This window comes from Catharus ustulatus, chromosome 2, assembly GCF_009819885.2.
Source record: "Catharus ustulatus isolate bCatUst1 chromosome 2, bCatUst1.pri.v2, whole genome shotgun sequence".
In the NCBI taxonomy this organism is placed as follows: domain Eukaryota; kingdom Metazoa; phylum Chordata; class Aves; order Passeriformes; family Turdidae; genus Catharus; species Catharus ustulatus.
Window position 1 is genome coordinate 98,685,525 of NC_046222.1, and position 23,855 is coordinate 98,709,379.

The following is a 23,855-nucleotide window of genomic DNA, read 5'->3' on the forward strand; positions in this document are numbered from 1 at the left end:
TAGCAGTAACTAGTTATTTTGTCAAAGCTTTTTCATTAGTTTCAGTCATTAACACTCTGTTACAGTTCTCATATTTTCAATCTTGCTGATTGTCAGGATAAGGTAAAGTCTGATATTATAACATAAAATACAGATTTCTTCCTTTCTTCTGAAGATCATTTTGTTTTTACTGTAATTGCCTAATGGGAGAAGAATGTATGAATCCTGTTGCATTAAAATTTCCAAAAGAGAATGTCTTAAAGTTGCCAGTAGTTTGTTGCTGCTGTCATTTCAGCATGAGTGTATAAATATAATGCTAATTACATGGTTGTCTGCTTTTTTGCAGTATCTATACTGTAGAATGTAAAATGAATTGTTTCTCAGACTGGCTTTTTTTTTTATGAGAAAGAGGGACCTTTGGGAAGGAACTGGTATTGGTGTGACAGATTTGACTTAATTGCAGACTTGTTTCTGTTAACTTTATAGGTGAGCTTGTCCAAATCTCTCCGAGATACTACAAGTAGACTTGCAGAGTTGGGGTGGCTACATAACAAAATAAGAAAATACACAGACCAGAGGAGTTTGGATCGTGCATTTGGACTTGTGGGACAGGTGGGTCAGCTAGAAAAAACAACTACTGTATTTGGTCTTGTTTGGCGAAGAAGCTACTGAGTAAATGCAGTGCTAAAATGATGCATAAACTTTGGAGCTTGAATCATTCATCATTTGCTTTCCTCCTTCTGTGGATGCTGCATTCGATATGGGTCATAGTCAAAAGGCAAGGAAAAGGCATTTGCTCTTTCTGATCTTAAGAATTTGACCCTGTATTTGGTAGCTGGAAACGCTCATGAATTCCATTTCTAATCTCCCTTTTTAGAAAAACCCCAGTATTTTAAAATTATTCGTGCATGTTCATAAATAAAGACATTTCTTAAATGGGATGATGTCATTCCTGAGCTAATCAATCACCAATGCAGTTGTTAGTGACCTGTGCAGGAGACATTCTTGTCAGCTATTGTTGATATTTATATGTTAGTACTGCACTAGCTTACATAAAATGCAAATAGTCCATTATCTTCTGCCCTCTCTTTTGAATACAGCATCAAAAGAATATTAATTTTTGTTTTTATAGGTTTCATCATCATGATTTATAGTCTACAGTAACTTCTCTGCTGCTGTAATACCCAAAACCACATTTACTGCTAAGACATTCCCGTTTCCTCTCACTTGCTCCCTCTGTAAAACTGGATATTATCCCTTCTGAGTCGACAGAAATGTTATCCTTGCCTCTAGCCATAACATCCTACTTAATCTGCCAAGAAATTGAAGTGCTTCTCCCTTCAATCTAATTTTTCTTAAGAGGTCAGTAGAGACACTGTAGTGCTTCCTACTTTTCTAATGTTTTATTCTGTTCCATTCTGTCTCTTATTCTAAGTAACCCTTCTAGTTACATATAAATATTTTTCTACTGATCCAATGCTGATTTCCATGTTTTATATGGTAGTGCTACTGTGTATGCATTTTCTTTGGACTCTCCCCCTTATATCTGGGTGAAGTTTTATTCTTTATCTAGCAGCTTCCTGCTTGTGCTTATTTTTACTGTCTCTGGCTTTAATCTTCAAGTTTACAGAAAGGGGAGAACTTTAATTCTTCAGTGAATTTAAATGTGCAGTGTCTTGGCTTCTGTATGCAGGTTTCAGATCCTGTTCAGAAGGCTGTGCAGTTAAGTTACTTGAATCTGCATAGCTCTAATACTGCTAATTTTGCTTGAAGCAAGCACTTGTTTATATTTCTAAGACCTAGGCATAGAAATAAAAACTTACATTTTACTCTTGCTGCCAGTATCTGGGTACAGAGAGTATACCTTCATATTCTTCTTAGCTTTTATAGCTGAGAATTTCAGGTGCTGCACACTTTGCATTAAGGAATTTAGCACAACAGTGTATATTGTTATAAAATATCTTTCACTTAATCTTCTGAAAGAATGATTGTGTAAACCCCTGTTCAAACAAGGTATAGAATAAGATGTCTGTCACCTCTTTTATTATGATTCTGGTGGTTTTACCACACAAAATGTCAGGTATTGACATTAGAAGTAGAGGTATAACAATATATTACATTTCATATTTTCCTACCTTTGCTGATTAATATCTAAGTATTGCTTTGTCCTCAGAAAATAAAAAGAATAGTTGGTAGTTAACTATAACTTAACTTATACTTTGGCATTTTGCCCATTTAGATCAAGTTGAGTTAGTGAGCATTTTAATTTTTTTCTCTTAAACAACCATTCTGTTTTCTTCCTCAATTCTCTTTTGCAGCAGACCAAATCAAAATTCTAGGATAATGTCCAGTTTTTCTGTACAGTTTGGGAAGCAAAAGTCTGTGATGCAAGAATTGGTACTGGATGTAAATTTTAATTTGTAAAACTTCTCTGAAAAATTGGTGGCCAGTTGGGTACTAAATCCTTTTGACTACTAAATCATTAAAGTCAATGGTTACTGTTCTTCCTTTTTGAGCAGAACAGTTCCTTTGATTGTTTTCTTGGAGGCTCTGCTCTGCCCTCTGTCTTGGCAAGTGCCACTTTAATAGGTTCAAAAATTTACTGGAGAAGCAAGTGAGAAGAAACGACAAGTGGAGTTACGCATAAAGGGATTTCTTTTTTGCTCTTCAGTATCCTCTGGAATAAAATGAATGTCAAATTTCTTTGCAATTTACAACGTTGAGTTGAAGAAAGGAACCTCCTTCCTCTAAAAAGGATACAATGGCAAGATTAATGACTTTTTTTTTTCCCCTTGACTTCTTAGCTGCTTAGCAGGAAAGAAGATTTATTTTCTCCTTGTGCTTCTAGAAATTATTTCTGCTTTTTACATACTCTAGTGAATGAATACTTTACTTCAAGTTCTTGGGGTCTTTCTAAAATTCTTTTGACTGTAATTTTAAAAGGTCTGGAAGGGAAAATCATGGGGAGTTTTCCATTAAAAAAAAATCCATCAAAATATATATCAAATTTGTTAGCTGAGAATTGATTAGAAAGTTCTGAATTATTTGTGTGTGCATGAGAGTATTCTTCCAAGAAACCAAACAAATAAACTTTGGACACTTTTTGGGGGATTTTAAAGTTTTTTTCACTTAATCCCAAATTAATGAGCTGTGTTTTTAGTTCTGTTTTGAAAAATGAGTTGCAGGCATTTTTTTTAGTCTGTATTTTAGGTTAAAACCATTACAAAAATAAAGCAAGACCTTCCTTAAACTGTGGAAAATATCTACCACTAAACAAGTATTATTTCAGGAATTCATTTTAAAATTTATCTGGATTTTAAGGCAACTTAAAGTAGCTGTGATTAGAATCACAAAGAAGAGTTTGCTTTAGTTCTGGCCTGAATTAATTTCTGCACATGTTATAGATTTCTGAGGATAGACTTTGTGGTGTTCATTTCTTCCATATCAAGTGAAGAATCCTATATAACTATGAATTGATAGAAAGTGAGAAATTTAGAGTACTTGATCTGGCAGCACTTACTGGGAGCATTTTCTTCAACATTGTATTTTCTTGTTGATGCCATATAGTCTATACTGTAAATATAATGATGGTTGCTAACTTCTCTGTTCTGTTGTTAGAGACCTTCCTGAAATTTGAACTCTGTTACTTCACTGCATACTGTACCTTCCATGATTTAAAAAAAAAAAAAAAAAAAATCTTCAGCTGGGTCATGCTATAATTTGTACATTCCTGTGCTAGTTACTAATGCCATTACTGAGATGATGTATCTACTTGAAGAGTTACACTTGTCATAGTTTAATCTGTTGATAGTTAAGGTAGCAAGAAACAAAGTCACTTGATAATGTGTATAAATTCTTGGAAAAGACAAATGCAGCTCCCGGGGAAGCAGTTTCACTTGTGTCCATTTCTCTAAGAATTGACTTTTATGCCGCAACTTGTAGAAAATTTGTCTTAAGGAAATTTCTGACTATGTTGGAAGTGTGATGATAGAATTAAATCAGAAGGATGTCTCCTGATTACTTTTCCCTTTTTTTTCCTTCTCTTTCTCTTACAGAGTTTTTGTGCAGCCTTACATCAAGAACTTAAAGAATACTACAGACTTCTGTCTGTTTTACATTCTCAGGTAAGTTAAGTGGTACGTATTGAACTTTACTATTTTGTTCTATGTTATCTAAATATCTCCTAAAAAGGTAATACCTACCCACTCTGTTATAATGTAAAGGATCTACAGCAGTTTCTGTTGACAGTGAACTCAATTCTCTGTACATTTCTTACTCTTTAAATGTATGTGCCCTTGAATATTTTTCTATTAAGAATTCACTGATGTGTTGCATAAGGAATACAATGTGTATTTCTAAGTCTCTGTCCCTGTTTTGCATCCTTTTTGTCATCTTCATCTTGCACAATGTCTTTATCATTCAAATCCCAAACACATCCTTGAGGGTTGAAAAAAAAATCTGTATTTGCAGGAGTCCATGATTCAGCAGTTAGTAATTTGTTCCCATTTTTTTTCTGTGTGGGGCAATTTGTACATTTTTCTTGTCCCTTTGTTTTCTGAGAGTAAAGACATCTGTTCTGGAGATGTTTCAGTGTTTGACTATTTTTCTGTAAAACATAGACCAACTCAGTGCTGATAATCTTGCAGCTTTTCCACCAACATTTGTAGGTATGTGCATCTAGATGCTGTCTCCATAATAAAAATGAAAGAAACGATATTCTTCTGCTTGTTTTTTTTAAAGATGTTTTTCAAGGGATCCTTTACCCATAATGGTGAAAAATTCATTCTGAGAATTGACCTAAAGCTAAATTATATTGCCTTTTAAAATTCTAACTTCAATAACATCTTTATAGTTTGTCATAGGCTTCTGTTAATGTTTTCAAAGCATCTGTTCCTTTTAACTTACTTGCAGTTCTTGAACATTCTTGACTTTTGGAATGCCTGTTATCTATACTTTTTGCTTGTTTTTCCTGGCTATTATCCAGTATTCCTTTTGTAATTAACTTCTTGCTCTGTCCAAGATGTGTTTTGTCTCTTGGTTTGCTGAAACTTTGATTTATTCTGCCCTCGAAAATTTCTAGAGAATGAAAATACTGGACTACTTTGAAATGCAATTTTGTCTACCTTTCCTGCTCCAGCAAACCTTTCAAAAGAAGAGATGAGTAGGGTGGGAGGGAAAGCCTGTAAGGAGAAAATGAAAGTTCTGGGGCTAGGTATTCTCAAACTGCATTTGCCTTTGTGGTGGGTTGACCCTGGTCAGCAGCCAGGCACCCACCAGCCTCCTGCTCCCCCCTGTCTCTTGAGGAATGGGGAGAAAATAGAAACACAAAAAGACAAGTCAATCAAGTTAGTGACAGTTTAAAAGGGAAAGCAAAAGCGGTGCGTGCAAGCAAAGCAAAGTAGGGAATTCATTCACTACTTTCCATCAGCAGGCAGATGTCCAGCCGCTTCTGGCAAGCAGGGCCTCAGGACACTTAACACTTGCTTGGGAAAACAGACTCCATCGCCACAAATGTTCCTATTTCCTTCTCCTTTCCCTGACCTTTTTTCCCTGAGAAAGCTTTTTGTCCTCCATAAGCTTGGAAATGGTTTTCCAGGATTAGTTGCTATCCCAAGGAATGAAGTGAGTCTCAGTGGTGTGTCGTTTTATGGCTTCTTGAAGAGAGGAGGGACATTTGCTTTTGCAGGGTCGTCAGAAACCTCCTCTAATTGCTGTGTTGCAAAAATAATGGAGAGTGTCCTTGTAGTGACATTGGCCAACTCCTTCCCTCAACACTTGTTTGTGCATCCCATCAGGTCCCATAGGTTAAGTGTATCTGATTTGTTTGGTGTACCCTAGCCTGATCCTTCCGAACTCAAGTCTTCCATGTTCCAGACTTCTTATCTCAACATCAGGTATCCCCAGCACCGAATCTTAACTGAAATATTAAGGCAAAAAAGGCATTAAGTACCTCAGTATTTTCCATTTTTCCTGTCACCCCTCACCTAGCATCATTCAGTAGTTGGACACACATTTTCCCCAGTCTTAACTGTTCTTGTTGTTGCTCTTCACGTTCCTTGCCAGATTCTTCTTCAGTGTTAGAGTTGGTGAGTGCATTGAGCATGTTGATTAAATGCGTTTTCATAGGGAACATTCAATACAGTGTCAGCAATGCTTTGCTGCAGCCGCAGACAGGAGTTTCTGGGGAATCTAGGTCCCTCAGCACCTAACTGAAGGGATTCCCAGAGTCATGTTTGGATTTTCAGCAGCTCCTGGCAACAATCCTTCCCAGAGACATGATAGAAAGGAAGGAGATCCAGCGGTGGAGGAGACATTCTTTTGTGACTTGAAAGGTGGAAAGGCTTGAAGGTCACACTGCAGAATGGACAAAAATCCTGTACCTTTCAGCTTCTTGAAAACATGTAGAAGATTGACTTGAAATTAAGTGTATGTGGCATTTTTAGATTCAGGAGATCGTACAGACTGCCAGCTTAGGAGTTGCTAACTGCATTTCTAGAGAGCAGTACAGTCATAGAACAACAAGAGTCTTGTCAAAGACTTTAACTTTTTATTATGTCTTCAGAACTTCCCCTGAGCGTGTTTCTGCCCTTGAATGAGTAATCCTGAGCATACTGTCTACTATTCCATAAGCGTCTCTGGTCTTTTTCTTGCAGGTTGTTTTCACATTGTCAGCCCATTTAAAAATGCAATTCCGTGATGAAGATGTACCATGTCTTCCCTAAAGCCAAAGGGTGGCTCATGTATCTCTCTTATCATTGCTGATTTCCAAAAACACCAGAGAAAAAGCCCAGATATGGACCCAGGAGCATTCAGAAGCGAATGAATTTAACTGGCTCTAAGGCTGAATTTAATGTGGATGACACTAGTCTTAAATTTAACTAGTATGTTGCATTTGGGCTAAAAAAATGTGCTAGATGGGAAAGCACAGAGTGGGTTGGCTGTCATATACCAGAAACAACATCTTTTCTAAGAGATTGTCTCCTTGTACTGCTCCAGGAACTTACTTCTGTATTAAGTTGTGTTCTTGTCCTGCTTATTCCATCTATACTTGTGTAAGATTGGCATTTGCACCTTGGATGCAAATACTTGGCTTTTATTTTCCATGGTGTTGGAAGATTCATGGTAGTCACGTTAGGATAGTTTTCTTATTGTAGCTTTTAAATTTCAGTGTTTTTCTTTCAACATAGCAATTCCTTAATCTCACTATAAGGCTAACTTAAGTTCTGATGACTTCTGGAGGAAGACATTGAGTGGAATTTGTCCTATATTGTACTAAAATAAACTGTATGTGCAGTTATAAAAAGCTGATCTCCTACAGCCTACCTTTCCTTTAGATGTTTTTCTTTTCTCTTTTTCGAGCATCTCTTGCTGTCTTTCAGGATCTCTTTTCCTTTGCTCTTTTCTCTTTTCAGGACTATTATTTTGTTGTCTTTAACTTTCTTGATTTTTGGGCTTTGTCTGCCTTATTACATTTATGCTTGTCTGTGTTCTTTCACCTGTGCTCAAGTCTCTGTTTCCTTTAAAAGTTGACTCAGATTTTGGCCCAGTAATTTGATGAGAGAATACATAACACTGGGTATTTCAAGTATATTACTAAAAATCTGACTTCTGAACAAACTATGAAACGTGAGTTCTGCTTCAGTTCTGTTCTTTGACATGTCTTTCTGTTTCTAACTTGGTCAGTTACAACTGGAAGATGATCAGGGTGTGAATTTGGGACTTGAGAGCAGTTTAACACTTCGCCGTCTTCTAGTCTGGACCTACGACCCCAAAATAAGGTTAAAGACCCTTGCAGCACTTGTTGATCACTGTCAAGGTCTGTTTAATTTAATATTTCAACTTTGAGTAGTTGTGCATGCTGGAGGTGGGTATCAATAGTATTAGTCCTTGTTTAGGCTTTTTTTTTCAGAAAATTTCAAGTAGGTACTTCAGATTTTCCCTCTTTTAGTTTCAACAAAGCATGACAAATTATAGTGCTGTGTTGATACATTCAGACTTCTTATTTTTTAAAACTAGAATGTGCTCAAAAAATTCAATTTCAAGCATACACTTTTCATGCTATTTTCAGTTACTCAATTGTCTTTCAGAGAATGGTACACTGAAAAAGCCCTGCTAATATGTTATGGAATGGTTGGCTTAGTTTCTTCACTATGCCTGAGTATTATGCAATTTCTCTATGTATGATGGCATAGAGGAGTTGTTAGCAAATTGTCTTCAGATTAATGTGAAACCACAAAACTTTGCAAATCTGCAAATACTGTAATTCTGTTGGCAATCCACAAGAACATGCAGGGGAGAGTAATGTTGGAGTTTACCAGAACTTTGACCAGCAACTGGCTAAACTGACCAGTAACTGATGCTTCTTCCTGATGGTGCTTTAGGTTTATGAGATTATAGTCCTCTAGAAAGAGCATTTTAGCAAAAAAAAAAAAAAAACCAACCCTAAAATACTTGCTTTACCTAGACTATTGGATTTGGTAGCAAATTTTTAAGGCCCATTTAAAGCTTTAAAAGCTTTACTTTTAAGGCATTCATGAAAATTTTGAGTTCCATGGCCTCTGCCACAAGGAAGCAATGAGCTGTGGATCATGGCAGCAAGATCAAATATTCAATCTATTTTTAAACTTTTTTGTTTGATAACCTCTTACTTTTCAATTACAAGAATACAGGGGATATTACCTATTGGATCTATGGGGGCAACTATAACCGGGAAATAGGAAAGCTCTGTGTGCATATATTCACACAGAATATCTGAGTGTCAAGTACAGGAGAGAAGGAAAACATCCCAAGCCTCCTTTAATGCTTGTCTGGAAGCATAACATCAACCTCTGTGTGTGATCTGATGTCTTGAATTTTGCATTCCTGTAAGCTACCATAAAGTAGACAGAGAACTCTGCTTAATGCTTTAGTGAGATTAATAGTTCATGCCTTAAAGCCTAGGAATTCCCTGATAACAATTAAAAAATCTACTTTTGCTACATTTTGGAATTGCTGTTTAGCGAGCTCAATGTGAGACATGGGTAGCTAAAATCAATGGCCGCTAAATTTAAATGAGGTGTATATGCCTATAGTTTTCGTTCAAATGTTTCTGTCCCTCTCCCTTTCTTCTTACAGGGAGAAAAGGTGGTGAACTAGCCTCAGCAGTTCATGCCTATACTAAAACAGGAGATCCCTACATGAGATCTCTGGTTCAGCATATTCTTGGCCTGGTATCCCATCCTGTACTGAACTTCCTTTATCGCTGGATTTATGATGGAGAGCTGGAGGATACATACCATGAGGTAATGTGTGTGCTACAGCAAATACTTCATCTCTTTGCTTTGTGGTGTGATGGTCTATAAGAAACTTAGAGGAGAATTTGGAAAGTAGAATGTGATGAAAATGTGTAACATGAGTAAGCAATACATACAGTAATAACCTGAAATATCACTTTCCATGAATTTGATATCTGCAGGTTGCAATGTGTTGTCTTCAACAAATCATATGCGGGTCTGGTTAGTAGAGTCAGAATGGTGTACTGACAGTAGATCCTTGTTTCTGAAGACAAAACAATTCCTCTGTATCTTTCTTGCCTACTGTAACAACTGTAATGTATGCAGAGTTCTTTGTAACTGTTCAGAATGCAAGCCTTTTATTTGGTATGAAGATCAGAATATTTTTCTCTGACTGCAGACTGTTTCCCTTGATAAATAAGTTCAGTCTATCAAACTGGGTAGAAGAGGTTCATGGTTCTAGAATAGAAACTCTGCAAAGTTATTTGTTGTGGCTTCTGTAGCATCAAGTTCCAGTAACTGTCCTTTTTCTTCTTGGAAATATTTTTCATGCTTTTCTAAGAAGCCAAAGAATAATTTTTTTAAATTAGTTGAGCACTTCTGAGACAAATCTGAGTAATTGTACTTAAGAGTCAGTTATGCTGTCTGTTTTCTTGGAATGTCTTTATTTTGGTCAAAATTTAAGTGAGTGATAGTGACAGCTGATCTTCAAAGTTAGAATTGTGTCAAACTTTTTTTAGAAGTGTAAAATAGACTTTTTTTCCCAGCTACTCCCCAGAAATGAGTTTTTTGTCTTTTTTTGATTTTGTGTAGTTTGTTAGCTCTAACCTCTGCATGTGCACTGGAAGACTGCTCTTAATACTGAAAATTATTGCTGGATGTCTTGTACTGAAAGCTATAATTTTCATATGACACAGAATTTTGAACAAAGACAATTGACCATTCTTGGGGAAAATGACATCTGGAGGCACTGAAAAAAGTTTGTGTCTAGAAAATGGGTATATTGTTTGACAGGATGAGCACATAATCCGTTCAGACTTCAATTCAACAAAATTAATAAAGTAGTTTTAGTTTTTTACAAATTAAAGGTTTATCTTGTGTGGAGTTGAGAGACTACAGCATTTTGACTTTTTGGTTTTCTTGTGGTTTTTTCCGCCTCCCCATCTGTTAAGATAGGAGGAATAATAGGTGAAACTATAGGTTAGAGTTTAAACTATAATCTTTTAATATTTATTTCGATCTTCAGTTTTTTGTAGCTTCAGATCCTACAGTTAAAACTGATCGGTTGTGGCATGATAAATACACTTTGAGGAAATCAATGATCCCATCTTTTATTACAATGGAGCAATCAAAAAAGGTATGAATCTAAAAGTTCATCTTCTGATGATTTGTTTGCCCTGTGCTTCTGCTTAGATTTCTATCGAGAAAATAGAAGCCAGATTTAACAAAAAATAATTGTCTCAGGAATTTTAGAATTGTTTACTGAGGAAGACTGTAGGACTGTTTCTCCTTTCCATTCTGTAACTGTTAAACTTTGAAGAGATCTCAAGTAGGGGGAAAAGAAGTTTGTCTTTAAAACCTTTTCATATTAGCATTGCTATTCTGGATTGCTATAGTTGAGATTGTGAAACTGAGAGCACACAAAAATTACAGTATATCTTGTTATCCTGGTGGTTGTGGATGCTTCTTCGTTTGGTATTTTATTTTTTTTCTTATAAGAAAATCACTTTTTAATAAATCCTGTTTTGTTCAGGTCCTTTTAATAGGAAAATCCATAAACTTCTTGCATCAAGTTTGTCATGATCAAACTCCGTCCACAAAGATGATTGCTGTTGCAAAATCTGCAGAGTCTTCAAAAGATGGTACAGTATTAATATTATTCAGTATCTCCCCTTTGAACTGATCTCCATACTATGCGTGGTTTAGACTGTAAACTGACTTCATGGATGATGGGGTGGAAAGGAGTACAAAAATCCCATCTGCCCTAAAATATAGCTAATTTAATTTTCTATATATCTATTTGTTGATGCATGTGTATAACTTTCTTAATTTGATAGGTTTGCTGGATGGTACTGAATTTGTGAATGAAACCATAAAACAGTCTGCCTTCATCTGCCTCAGCTGGGGTAGGAGCAGGGATATTCTTGAGTGCTGCAATAAGAATTTAGTATGTTTGACTTCTCATCAAATATCCTCCATCATACACTTCCATAATACTTTAATTTTGTGGTTGAAAAATAAAAACGCCTAGTTAGTTCAAATAAGAGAATAAGCAGTAAAAATAGAAAAAAAGCCTTTCTGTAACTGTGCTATACCAGTATGTCAAAAATATGTATGTAGAAGGTTAGTAGAATTCTTTTTGAAGATTACAGTAAATTCACGAATACAAGCCGCACTGAGTATAAGCCGCATCTCTGGGTGTTGGCAAACATTTCGGTTTTTGTCCATAGATAAGCCGCACCCGAATATAAGCCGCTTTGTCGTTCGCAGCGAGGACCCGCGTGCAATTAGTAACAGAACCGCGGGAGGGCGGGGTTTACTGGCTGAGCTAAGGCTGTGCAGGCTCGGCCCGCTAGGGGCCACTGACGGGGCCAGGTGGCCCAGCCCGGTGCTGCCGCTCGGGGCCGCCCGCCGCTGCCACTGGGCTCGGTCACCCCAGGTCGGCGCTGCCCCGCGGTGGCAGGCAGGAACGGAGCTTCCCCTGCTCCTACGGCAGCGGCGGCGGGCGGGGACGGAGCTTTCCCGCGCCCGTGGCGCCGGCGGCGGGCAGGGACGGAGTTTCCCCGCTCCTGCCGCGGCGGCGGCGGGCGGGGACAAAGCACCCCGTCGGCTCCCCGAGCCGCAGCAGTGGCGGCGCGGGCTTCCCCTTTCCTCCCCGGGCCGCAGCAATGGCGGCGCGGGCTTCCCCCCCCCTCCCCGGGTCGCGGTAGGGGCAGCCCGGGTCCCCAACCCCCTCCCCGGGCCGCGGTAGGGGCGGCCCGGGTCCCCCCTCTCCTCCCCGGGCCGCGGCAATGGCAGCGCCGGGCCCCCCGCGTCTCTCCCCTGGGCTGTGGCAGAGGAGGGAAAGAAAGAGCTCTCCCGCCTCTCTCCCCGCCCCCCGTGCTGCCTACAGGGAGCCAGGCTCCACCCGCGGTGCAACAGAGTAGCGATTTGTAACAATCGCAAAATGCCGACTTTGCAGCTGCTCGGCTCAGCACTCTGGCAGGCACTTCTGAGGTTGTATTAGCCGCTCCTGATTATTCGCCGCATTTCCGGTTTAGGAGCAAAATCTTAGTCAAATTGGTGCGGCTTGTATTCGTGAAATTACTGTACTTAAAATTGGGATTGCTAGCCGGTGAACATGGAACCAAAACTTAACTATTAGAATTCCTTCCTTGTTTTATTTAGAATAGATCTCAGTTTTAGTGAATGACAACTTATATACCATTTGTGGTTATTTTTTGGCAGCATATTTGTTGCAATGAAATCACCATAGTTATGATGAAAGACAGCAAATACTAAACATCTAAACCAAGGAGACTTTGTCTAAATACTAAACAAAGAATGTGTAGGATGCTGCTACATCTTGGAGAAAGGACAGATTGTTGTCTTCTAGAGGAAATGATATTTTGCTACTGTAACTTCTTTAGATAACTTGTTTAATATATCAAAGATAGTCTAACAGTTGAGATACAAATCACTGGGATAAGTTTTCTGATGCTAATAATCTAAATATTTTCCTGTCAAATTCTTATTTTCGAAGAAGGTTCTTCTTAATACTTTGTAACATAAAATTACTTCTATATTACTTTAAAGCTTGTATATGTGGGGTTGCTCCATTTGGATTTGTTGGGGGTTTTTTTCCCCCCTCCTGGTAACCTTGGATTAGTTTTAATATTAACTCTTCACATTATGGATTTCTGGCAGGAGTATCTCCATGAAAAATGTTCTAGTGATAAAATCCCATTCATATCTGGAAGAATATGTCTTCTAATAATGTGGTTGTTGTACCACATTCGGTGCTTGCTTAGTGAAAGAGAAGTCTGAAGTGCAGAATGGTGTCAGGGTTAAGTGAATAAAGGCTGTAAATGCATTTGAACAATCACCTTGCCAACAACTCTTGGAAAAAAAGGAAAAAAACATTCTTTAGCTGCACTACTTTCAGCACTTTATACAGCATTTATGGCCATGCTTTTCCAATATTTCTTTAAATTTGCACTTGTTTCTCTCTTTTTCCTTGATTGAATGTAAGATCTGTACAAATACAGGTTTCCTGTTATGTAAGGGATGAAAGCTTCAAAGCACCTACATTATCTTAAGTGCTGAGAATCTGTTTGAGACAGAAGTGTAGTTTTAGAAATGTTACTCTATCTGCAGTGTGCTGAAGGTGTGCTGAGCTTACGGTTGGCAGCCTAAATACCTCATGGTATTGCATTGCTTTAGTTCTGCATGAAACTGCATTTGTGTTTAGGGCTTTTACCCATTTAATCCTGAAACAACGTTCTGTGTCAGGGATGTTGGAAATGCTTCCTTTTGTGCTTGTTTGTACCATCTAACAATATCCTGCAAGTCCCTTTAGGTAATTGCGTATTAAGGTCATGGAAAGCTAGGATGCCAACCTGAGTTATGGTCTTGTTTTAAATCTGAACATTTTATGGGTTTGGCTGTATTATTTATTTCTTTCGTTTGCTTTGGAGCCTTAACTGTCATGTTTCCCCCATTTCCTTTTGATGCTGAAGTAGTCATCATGTGGAAAACTGAACATGTATTAAAACAAGAAGTCTGGCATAACTGTGTAGAAGTTGGCCATCTTGCCTGGCAGGGAATTGTAGCATTTGGGAGAGAGGAGCAGTAAAAAAGAGCAATAAAGTGACCTCAGCTCCAACATGTAGCTGTCTGTAGTTTGGGGACTTCTGGACCAGGAATGGCAATACATTCAGTAGCAGCTCATGGACTTGCCTGTCAGTGCTTTTAGCCTTTCTTTATCCATCTCTGGCTTTTCAGTGTTCTGAGGTAATTCGGCACAGTTTTCAAACCTTGTGCCTGGGCCTTGTATTTGTTGATGTAAAGAACCTTTTTAGCAGTTTTGCATGTCAGACAGGAATGCTGCATTTTGCCTGTGCTGGGGGCTGTGTGTGTATGCAGAGGTGGTGCATTACAGCTACATATGTAAAATTGCCTTTCCAGTCTGAGGTGAAGAACTGTGGCCACATCACTTCCTTCAAGGCAGGAGGATCAGTACTATGGACAATGAGCTTGTAGTTGTAGAAAACACTGAAATTAGCTTCCTGCTGCTTTCTACTGCTTCCTACTTTCTGTCCCCAAATTATATGAAAGATGGAGAGAAAATATCAGGTTGCTGGCTGTCCCCCAGGTAACTCAAACATATTCCCTTTTCTCTCATTCTCTCATCTATGGAAACTCTTGCCTGTTGAGTGTTTTAACATGCAGATTATTTGATTAATTTTCCCCCGCACACTTAAAGTGCCTTCTGATATAGATTCTGCCCAACAAAGGTGTTTTCCTAATTCTGTGCTTTTAGATCTCCATAAATTATTTGATTTGTAAACTGCAGTATTTCAGCAAGCTTAAAAATCCCCAACTTTTTAATGTAAAAGGGACATAACATGAACTTCTACTGGGAAGTACAGTCTGGGCACAAATAAAAAGTATTATTGTTGAAGTGTAGGCTGCTTTAGACTTGGTTTTGCTTTGCCTATGGCCTGTGTATAACACAGTGGATCAGAAGAAATGGCAGTTTTTCTGTTTGTGTGTTTCAACTCCAAAGCTTGTTTGCCTCAGTTTCAGTTTTTGAAAGCTACTAATTTAATTTTAATTTTTATTTTTTTTAGCTGCTGATTTGTTCACAGATCTGGAAAATGCATTTCAAGAGAAAATTGATGCAGCTTATTTTGAAACCAGCAAGTACCTGCTGGATGTTCTCAATAAGAAGTACAATTTGCTGGAGCACATGCAGGCCATGAGGCGCTACTTGTTACTTGGTCAAGGAGACTTTATCAGGCATTTAATGGACTTGCTCAAGTAAGACAATAGGAAGGGTAATTATGTTGAATTTCTGATTGTTCTGTGCCTGATGAGCACAGAAACTGTTTTGCTTTTTGAATAGGACCCTCTAAATGCCTTGTTCAATTAAATCTTTGAGTAATAACTTTGAAATTCTATTTTGGGTTTAATTTCTTTGATCCTGGAGCTCAAAATTTGTTCTTACTTTTTGATAAGAGATACATACAGCGCCATTTGACAAAGTCTTGAGAAGTTGTACTAATACAGATATCTTTATGTTGACCCTGGGCAACCTCAAGGATATTGGCACTTCTCTTGGTCCTGTCATCAAGTTTAAGCAGAAACCTTCTGCTTTTGATGCCACTGATTAGCTCGGCTGGAATTATTAGGCCTCTATTTTGGAGATGTTTGGTCCAAAACAATGTGTCAAAACCTTTCAATGCAATTTTAGAAATCTAATTGATTCCTCACTGGCTTCTGTTTCAAGCACCCAGGTGCACCCACAACTGCTGATTCCAGTTCTTAAAGAGTATTTGCAAGCTCACTTTTACATGCTGGTGCTGCTGATGAAACTTGTTCAATCAGAATCATTGGCTTGCAAATCTTTTCTTTGATCTAGAAGGCAAACTTTGTAATAAAACTTTCATTGACTTGTTTTAAATCAAATTCAACACTACATGACCACGCTTTTTAATGTGAAGCAGAATGAGCTTGGTTTGTGGAGTCAGTATTACATTTGAGGCAGAAGGAATGAGAGGGCTTTCCAGTACTGATCCTGAGGGAGAGAGAGGTAGTCTGAGTTGCGTGTTACAACTCTTTGGAAAATTGAAGTTGCGTAGGGGGGATGGATTTCTGAGAACAGCACTTCTGAGCCTGTAAGATGGCTATCAGTAAGTTTCTCAAAACTGAAGTTAAATTATTGATTTGTTGTGCTAATGATGTAATCTGCCTCATTTAAGATATGAATGCAGTTCAAATTACAGGCTAGCTAAACTAGCAATCCTACTAACTTCAAATTACTGGCATTAAATGGAGATTAAGTTACTCCTCATGCTAATACTCAGTAGTGTAACTGCATACAAACAAACATTGTCTCATACTCTTTGGAAATATTTTGCTCACTGATTTTCTTAATGATTAAGTCTGAAAGAGTAATATGAGAAGTTTTGAATGTCAACTAGAAAAGGGTTTTGCTGTGTGCTGCAGTTACTACTGAATTGCTGCTGCAGAGTATTTCAGTAATGTGCTATGACTGTTTTGTAACCACCAGGCCAGAGCTTGCACGACCAGCTACAACCTTGTATCAGCATAATCTAACTGGAATCCTGGAAACGGCGGTGAGAGCCACGAATGCGCAGTTCGATAATCCTGAGATTCTCAAGCGATTGGATGTTCGACTTCTGGAGGTCTGTTGCATCATGGTGACTCTGACCTAAAGCATACCTTTGCTTGTGTGTACACATGCAGACATCTATATGAAACAAATTTTTTGTATGTGAATAGATTTCCCCACTTCCTTTCCACTGAAGTTTACTGTAGGTAATATAAAGGTCATATCTTCTTTTCACTTTCCCTGTCTATTGTCTAGTTGTATTTCAGGATGTAGGTTTACTGCCATTGATACTACAAGATTGAGTAAAGTAATTTCACGACTATAAGGTGCACCCTTTTGGCTAAAATTTTCCCCGGAACCCGGAAGTGCGCCTTACAGTCCGGTGCGCCTTATGCCATGGACAAAGTTCAGAAATCTGCCTACCCGGAAGTGAGAACTGCAAATCGCGGGGGGAGCCGGCAGGGTCGTGGCTACCAGGTGGAGGTGGGGCAGAGCGGCGGCGGGACCGCCCCGGCCCTGTGCAGGTGGGACGACCTCTCCAGAGGCACACCCTGACCCTGTGGAGGGGGCTTGGAGGTACAGCGGCCACTGCCTGGTCCCGGGGAGTCGGCATGGAGCAGTGGTGGGCATGCCCCTGCCCTGGTGAGGTGGCACGGAGCAGCAGCAGGCATGCCTCAGCGCCATTGGGTACAGGCAGGCCTGGGGGCCCAAGGCACCCCTCCTCCCGGGTCCAGGCAGGCCCGGGGGCCAATGGCTGCCGGGTTGAGGTGGGGCCTCGTCCAGCAACCGCGCAGGGGGAGCTGGGGGCGGAATCTCACCGCAAAAAAAAAGTGCGCCCTATAGTCCAGTGCACCTTATATGATCTACAAAGTTGTGAGTTTTGCCGACTCCCCGGGGTGTGCCTTGTAGTCCGGTGCGCCTTATGGTTGTGAAATTACTGTATTTGGGGCCAAATAGAAATTGATGCTGGTGGCCATGATTTGAAGCTTTCCAACCAGCTCTTAATGCTGTTGCTCTTCCAAGAATTGGAGCAGGAAGGGGCAGATTGGTGTGTGTGCCCCCTTCTTGCCTCCAGTTAAAAAAAGAGAGAAGCAATGAAAGAACATTTCATGGAAGACGCCTGTGGTAAGAAACTTGAGTTAATTTGAAAGCTTCAGTCCCTGAGGTGTGAAAGGAATTTTTCCTTACCTTTATTTTTCTTTACTAGATTCAGTGGAGAAACACCAACATTGCAAACATAACTATTTGTGTGAGATCAGTATCACCCTTATATCAAAGGGTTTGATCAATTTTTGCTTAATCTACTACTTTAAACAAGAAACTCCTGTATCTCTTGTTGATGTGAATGCTTGTTTGCTCATAGATCCTTCAGGATGAAAGAGTAAACAAGTAATGCTCATCTTGAGCTTTAGTATGCTCTGATTTATACACTGACAGTAGCATATCTTTTTAATACAGGTGTCTCCTGGGGACACTGGATGGGATGTCTTCAGCTTGGACTACCATGTTGATGGGCCAATAGCAACGGTAATGTCATACACTGCTGGTTCTGAATGTTTTTTGGGTGCTGAATTAAATAGTTAAATGTTTTTTTATTGAAGTAACCTTTTTTTGTTCTGGAATGTGAAATCAGGTATTTTTTTTGCATCTAGAATGTACCTGCTGTATCAACAATTAAGCAAAAATCTCAATTCTTACCAGTTAACTGTGAGTGCTGAAAGGCTACATTTAAAACAATCATTACTGAAAATCAGTAATTCATTTGTTCCAGCACAATTTTTAGCGAGTACTTAATAAAGGGAGTGCTCCTATTCTTTGATAATTGCTAGTCTGTAGATACTAATTTGGAAAAATTTGCAAGGAACTGAAGAATGTATTTGTAGAGAGCTTATTTATGCTGTCTAAACGGCATTTGATAGCTAGTTCCACTATTTATCAGAATGTGTTTAGCCTCTGTAAAGAACTTGTAAAGAACTTTCTTTTTAAGCAGGACAAACTGAGTCTGACCAGCAGAAGGAATTTTCATATTCAGCTTTAAAAGAGACTTAGGCTTTGCTATGTTCACTCCTTCTTACTTCCAGCAGTGCCCTTTGTCTACTTGAATGCTAGGTAACTGTTCAGCCCTCAAGGGAGGATCTTCCCAAAAGCTCTGGGGTTTCCAGGAAACTTTTTTTACAATATTTTCCAATAAACTCCATGAATCAGATAAGATGGACTGTGAAGAGGTTCTTGGTACTTCATGATGTATGGTATGTCTATTAATTTGTGCTGATATTTTCTTTGTGTTGTAGGTGTTTACACGTGAGTGCATGAGCCACTATCTAAGAGTATTTAATTTCCTTTGGAGAGCGAAGAGAATGGAGTATATTCTTACTGATATATGGAAAGGGCACATGTGCAATGCAAAGCTTCTGAAAAGTATGCCAGGTGAGAGGTGTCCAGATGGATGACATGCTTGTAAAATGGGTATAGATGACTGCATCTTATTTTAAACTGTGTGTTAAAAGGGAAAAAAGTGTCTGATGAATGATGTTCAGATTAATTTTGTATTTTGGTGCTCCTCTTGACTGGCTGTTTAGTGGTAGATGATAGTGATGATGAAGGTAAAATAGCATGTCCATATGGCATAGTAATGCTTACAAATTTATTGTTTTATAGTTAAGAACTTTTGGTGGGTGGGAGAGGACACCTGGCCTAAGAAGGTCACTGCTGCTACCATCTAAGATTAGTGGCTATGTTATGAAGTATTCAATCTGGTGAAAAATTACCAAGCTGATTTGTTGGCTATGCTTGTTCTTGCAGTCTAACATGCCATCTCTTTGGATTTTTTACAGAGCTTTCTGGGGTGCTGCATCAGTGTCATGTTCTGGCATCAGAAATGGTCCATTTCATTCATCAGATGCAGTATTACATTACATTTGAGGTATACTCTACCCACAAAATTAGTTACTTAGAAAACTAAACACTTGCAATATTCTGTATGTGTTGTTTGTCTTAAATTTCAAAGAAGTTGTTATCTAGTAAATTGAAACAGCCCAATCCTATATCGTTATTCCAGGTGCTTGAATGTTCATGGGATGAGCTCTGGAACAAGGTCCAACAAGCACAGGACTTGGATCACATCATTGCAGCTCATGAAGTTTTCCTGGACACAATCATAGCTCGGTGCTTGCTGGATAGTGATTCTAGGGTAAGTCTTCTCCTTTGCATGAAATTGTATCTTTATGATCTTGGCATATATGTGAGGAATGATCTTCTTTGACATAGCAGGAGCAAAGGGAAGAGTCACTTATTCCTCTGGTAGAAGATTTTATAATGGTAGGTTCTGTACCTACTACCCAGACATAATGACACATGTTGATAATAAAACTTGCTGTAGTGTGGGCCAGTTGCTTTTCATCCTAAGAAGCTGTGTTATCATGGAACAACTGACTTAGGGCTTTGCAGAACAGTCTCTTCAGCTATGTAAGAAAGACTTTTCTTTTACTTTCCTTCTACTTTTTTCTTTGCTTATTTTCTGGAGAAGGATGGTAACTTAAAACTCTTGTGCTGTACAGTTGCTTAATTATTTTGTTGCTGTCTCACAGGTACTTCTCAACCAACTTCGAGCAGTTTTTGACCAGATCATTGAGCTCCAGAATGCTCAAGATGCAATGTACAGAGCTGCTCTGGAGGAGCTGCAGCTGAGGTTACAATTTGAAGAGAGGAAAAAACAGCGTGAGCTTGAGGTACAGTGAGGATATTTCTAGAATGTGAAAATGAATTGAGGCTTTTGATTTATGGAGGATTTTAGGTACCATGTAGAGGTACAGTAAAAGTGAAAAATGTAGTTGGGACAGGTGTAAAAGTCATCAGCAGTTGCTAGTGACTTTAAGCAAAACTTCTGAGTGGTGTTTTTGATTTGTCTTGCCCAAAATCTGATTTCTCTAGTGGACTTTGGAGGATGAGAAATTCAGGGCTCTTTTAGAGAAAGTAAATGGAACCCTTTTGCAAAAAATACTGTAGCTCCATGTCTGCCTCCCTGCTGCAAGACTGACATGCAGTGTTGGTGTGAGACTTGCCTTGCTAATAAACCTCTTATTTCTTTCATGTGCTGTACAACCACCGAGAGGGTTCTGATAGTTTCCATACGAGAGGCTCTGTGTTTTTCTTTCTATGGCAATGGTTGCTTTTTATAAACGTGATGTAGCTGGGCAGAAGGTGGCAGAGCTAGCAACTTGAATCATGCGTTGCTTCACCTCTTAACTTGTTTGGTTTCTGTGTAGGGCAAGTGGGGTGTAACTGCATCAGAAGAGGAAGAAGAGAACAAGAGGATGAAAGAATTTCAAGACTCGATACCTAAAATGTGCTCACAGCTGCGAATACTCACTCACTTTTACCAGGTACCTCTTAAATTCTATTTTTCTAAAATACCCTGAGTTTTGTATAGAAATTAATTTCAATTATTGAGTAGGTATGACTTCTGTATTCATGTGTGTGCAGTTCATGGAGCTAGGTCGTTGTTTTTTCCTTCTCTGTTTATAAGCCTGTGTTCACTGTTCCTTAGTAGTCAAAGGTTTTGTGATCATTTATGTTCCCCTGACAAAGGAGAAGAGTCATTTTGAGTAAGTTGTCTTTTTCCTCCAGTAGCCAAAGTAATAGCTATCTTTTGGTGTAGTCTGAGGGGGGAAAAATATAGATATAATTCCTTCTGCATTCCATTTTTTCCTCACAGTCTTTGCAAGTCTTTGCTATTAAAGACTGCAGAAAGTTTCTTATTAAGGGCCTAACACTTAATTTTAAGCTCCCTGGATTGGACAGTGGATAAGATGTTTGGGGAAACATGTGCAGGCTATCTTCTGTAAGCAGTTTATTCTGGCTTTGTTTTTATTTGTTATATCTGGCATTAAAACTACCATTCCCCAGAAAAACTAGCTTAAGTCTTTAAGTGCAGGTTGTAAATGAATTGTGGTTTATGTACTCTATGAGATTGCTACAAGTTGGCGATGTAGGTTTTGTCTGCTTAGACTGTATTCATGCTGAGCCCTTATGGATTTTCCACACAGAATTTCCCTGACCAGCTTTGGTCATCTTTGAAAGTAATGGAGTGCTCTAGTTATGGGCATATTCATGTTAATATTTACTGGAGATTAGGAATGAGCTCTTCAAGTGAGTCTTCCCATCTTCCCCAAGTCCTTGCCTTTCCTGTGTCTTGTGGGGCTCCTGCATTGTCGTGGCTAGAACTGAATAGGAAGATGGGATGCAGAAGTGTGTTTCCCATGTGCCAAGTACAAATCCCCCTCAAATCACTCCAAATGCTCAGTCTAGTTGGGTCTGCAGCACTGACTGCCCTCCTGGGCACGTGCTTTGCTGTTCTGGGCTGCCACGTACTGCTGTACAACCCGCACCAAGTGGGGATGTTTGAAGCATGCAGTGCTCTCATGGTGGCCTGGATGGCATTGTACCTGCAACTGGACTCAAGGTGAGGTTTCCTGTTGGCACAGGTTGGATCCTGAATGCTGTCCCAAGACAGTGGCACACAGATGCAGCTGCTTGGTAGCCTGGGAGCCTTCAGACAGATGGAGTGTGCCCGCAGGGCACAGGGAGTGGGGAGCACACTTTAAAAGACTAAGCTGTTTGCACAGGAAACTCTGGCATGTGTGGCAGATATTTGAAAAATAAAAATGAAGCTCCGGGTTTTTTCAGAAAGAATGAATCCAGCATAACTGATTTGTTAACTCTTGGATATGAACTCTTGTGCTTGTGTTTTCCCAGATTCTCTCTGCCTGTTTACCAGGTCTGTGCACCACCTGATCTTTCTGTGCAAAACACACCCAGGATGCGTTCTTAGCTGTCTCTTGGGTTTTTCTTTCCCCTTCAGGGAATCGTCCAGCAGTTCCTGGTCCTGCTGACAACCAGTTCTGATGAGAGCCTTCGGTTCCTGAGCTTCAGGCTGGACTTCAACGAGCACTACAAGGCCAGAGAGCCGCGGCTGCGTGTGTCGCTGGGCACGCGGGGCAGGCGCAGCTCCCACATGTGACAGCTGCTGGGGACACCTGGGCACCCGCAGGGATGGCACCTCTCCCTGGACACCGCCATCCGTGGTGACATAGTGCTGCCAACCTGTGTGATCGCTGTCTCCATTGGTGCAGGCAACATGTTCTCATTCAGTGATGGTGTGACACTGGAGAGCAGAAAGCAAAAAAAGCAGGGTTTTTTACACTGATGTTTCTAGAATTACCAGACTGTATGGGCTGATGAACCTCATCCAATCAACTTGTTAAATCATCCTTTTAAAAATGTCAAGTTTATTTGAAGCTTTCTGAGCTTTTTCCACTGTAACTTACATCTGTGTCAAAGAAATCACATGTTCTTTTGTTTATAGAAGGTACCATTTCCTTTTTTAAAAAGAAAATAAGAAGGTTATTTTTTCTATATGTACTTGTTCTATTTGAAGAGAGCTTTTGTTAAAGCCAACAGATCAGGACCCAGACCTATTGTCCTTGTTAAGAAGCTATACAGCATTTCATTATGCTGGTTTTCAGTGTTGTGATGTGTTTGACTGTGTGAGAAACTTTGTATCAGGAGACATAAAGTTATATTTAATTTTTTTGTTGTTTTCAAAGTTAAAAACCTGGAATAAAAAGTTAGTGGGGAAATTCTATGGTTACTGTACAACAGCAAACTATAAAAGCAGAGTCAAGAGTGTATCTGTTGCACATAAGGTGTAAAAATGAGCTTAAACCTCAGTACTGAAGGAAAGTGTTGGTTAAACTTGAATACTTAATATTCAAAATCAGATATGTAGAAACAAACTGACTTGGCTAATGTTGACTTCATTCTCTCCTCTTTCCTATTTTTTTCATTGTAAATATTTATATATTGCTGTCCAGATGTTGGGGAGAGGGGGATTTTTCTTTTGCAAAGTTGTCATTATATCAGGTCATTTATTATGTTCCACAAGTGCGAGCTTAGAAAAATAAAAACACAATTATCTTTCACACAAGTGTGTTGCTTTTTGTAATGGAAAATGCATGGATTTCACACAGGTTAAGAAAGGAGAAGCTTCCGGTTAGAAGCATATTGATTTGTAGAACCCTTCCCATTGCAGGATTTTGGTCCTAGTCTTACCCACACTGAGAGTTGTGTGCAGTTCATTAATCAACAATTGCCCTCAGATCAACCAGGTCTGGGACCTTTTTTGCCTTTTGCCTTTGTTCTGCTTGAACCCTTGGGAGCCTGAGGCACCGGCCAGGCCATGCAAGTGAAGCTGCTGTGAGCCATCATGG

At 39.3% G+C, this 23,855-nt stretch overlaps 1 protein-coding gene across 1 annotated transcript in view; it reads left to right on the plus strand.

Annotated features, from left to right (window-relative positions):
* The window catches only part of TUBGCP3 (tubulin gamma complex associated protein 3), a 46,976-nt gene extending 23,409 nt beyond the window's left edge, over window positions 1–23,567 (plus strand). The window contains exons 8-22 of the mRNA XM_033052014.2: window positions 466–591; window positions 4,035–4,103; window positions 7,663–7,795; window positions 9,094–9,260; window positions 10,498–10,608; window positions 11,005–11,113; window positions 15,083–15,272; window positions 16,525–16,660; window positions 18,046–18,114; window positions 18,879–19,014; window positions 19,422–19,510; window positions 19,646–19,777; window positions 20,175–20,315; window positions 20,853–20,969; window positions 22,448–23,567. Of these exons, the coding sequence (XP_032907905.1) occupies window positions 466–591; window positions 4,035–4,103; window positions 7,663–7,795; window positions 9,094–9,260; window positions 10,498–10,608; window positions 11,005–11,113; window positions 15,083–15,272; window positions 16,525–16,660; window positions 18,046–18,114; window positions 18,879–19,014; window positions 19,422–19,510; window positions 19,646–19,777; window positions 20,175–20,315; window positions 20,853–20,969; window positions 22,448–22,606 (1,884 nt within the window). The 3' untranslated portion in view covers window positions 22,607–23,567. The remainder of the gene's footprint in view (window positions 1–465; window positions 592–4,034; window positions 4,104–7,662; window positions 7,796–9,093; window positions 9,261–10,497; window positions 10,609–11,004; window positions 11,114–15,082; window positions 15,273–16,524; window positions 16,661–18,045; window positions 18,115–18,878; window positions 19,015–19,421; window positions 19,511–19,645; window positions 19,778–20,174; window positions 20,316–20,852; window positions 20,970–22,447) is intronic.
* Window positions 23,568–23,855: the final 288 nt, after the last annotated feature.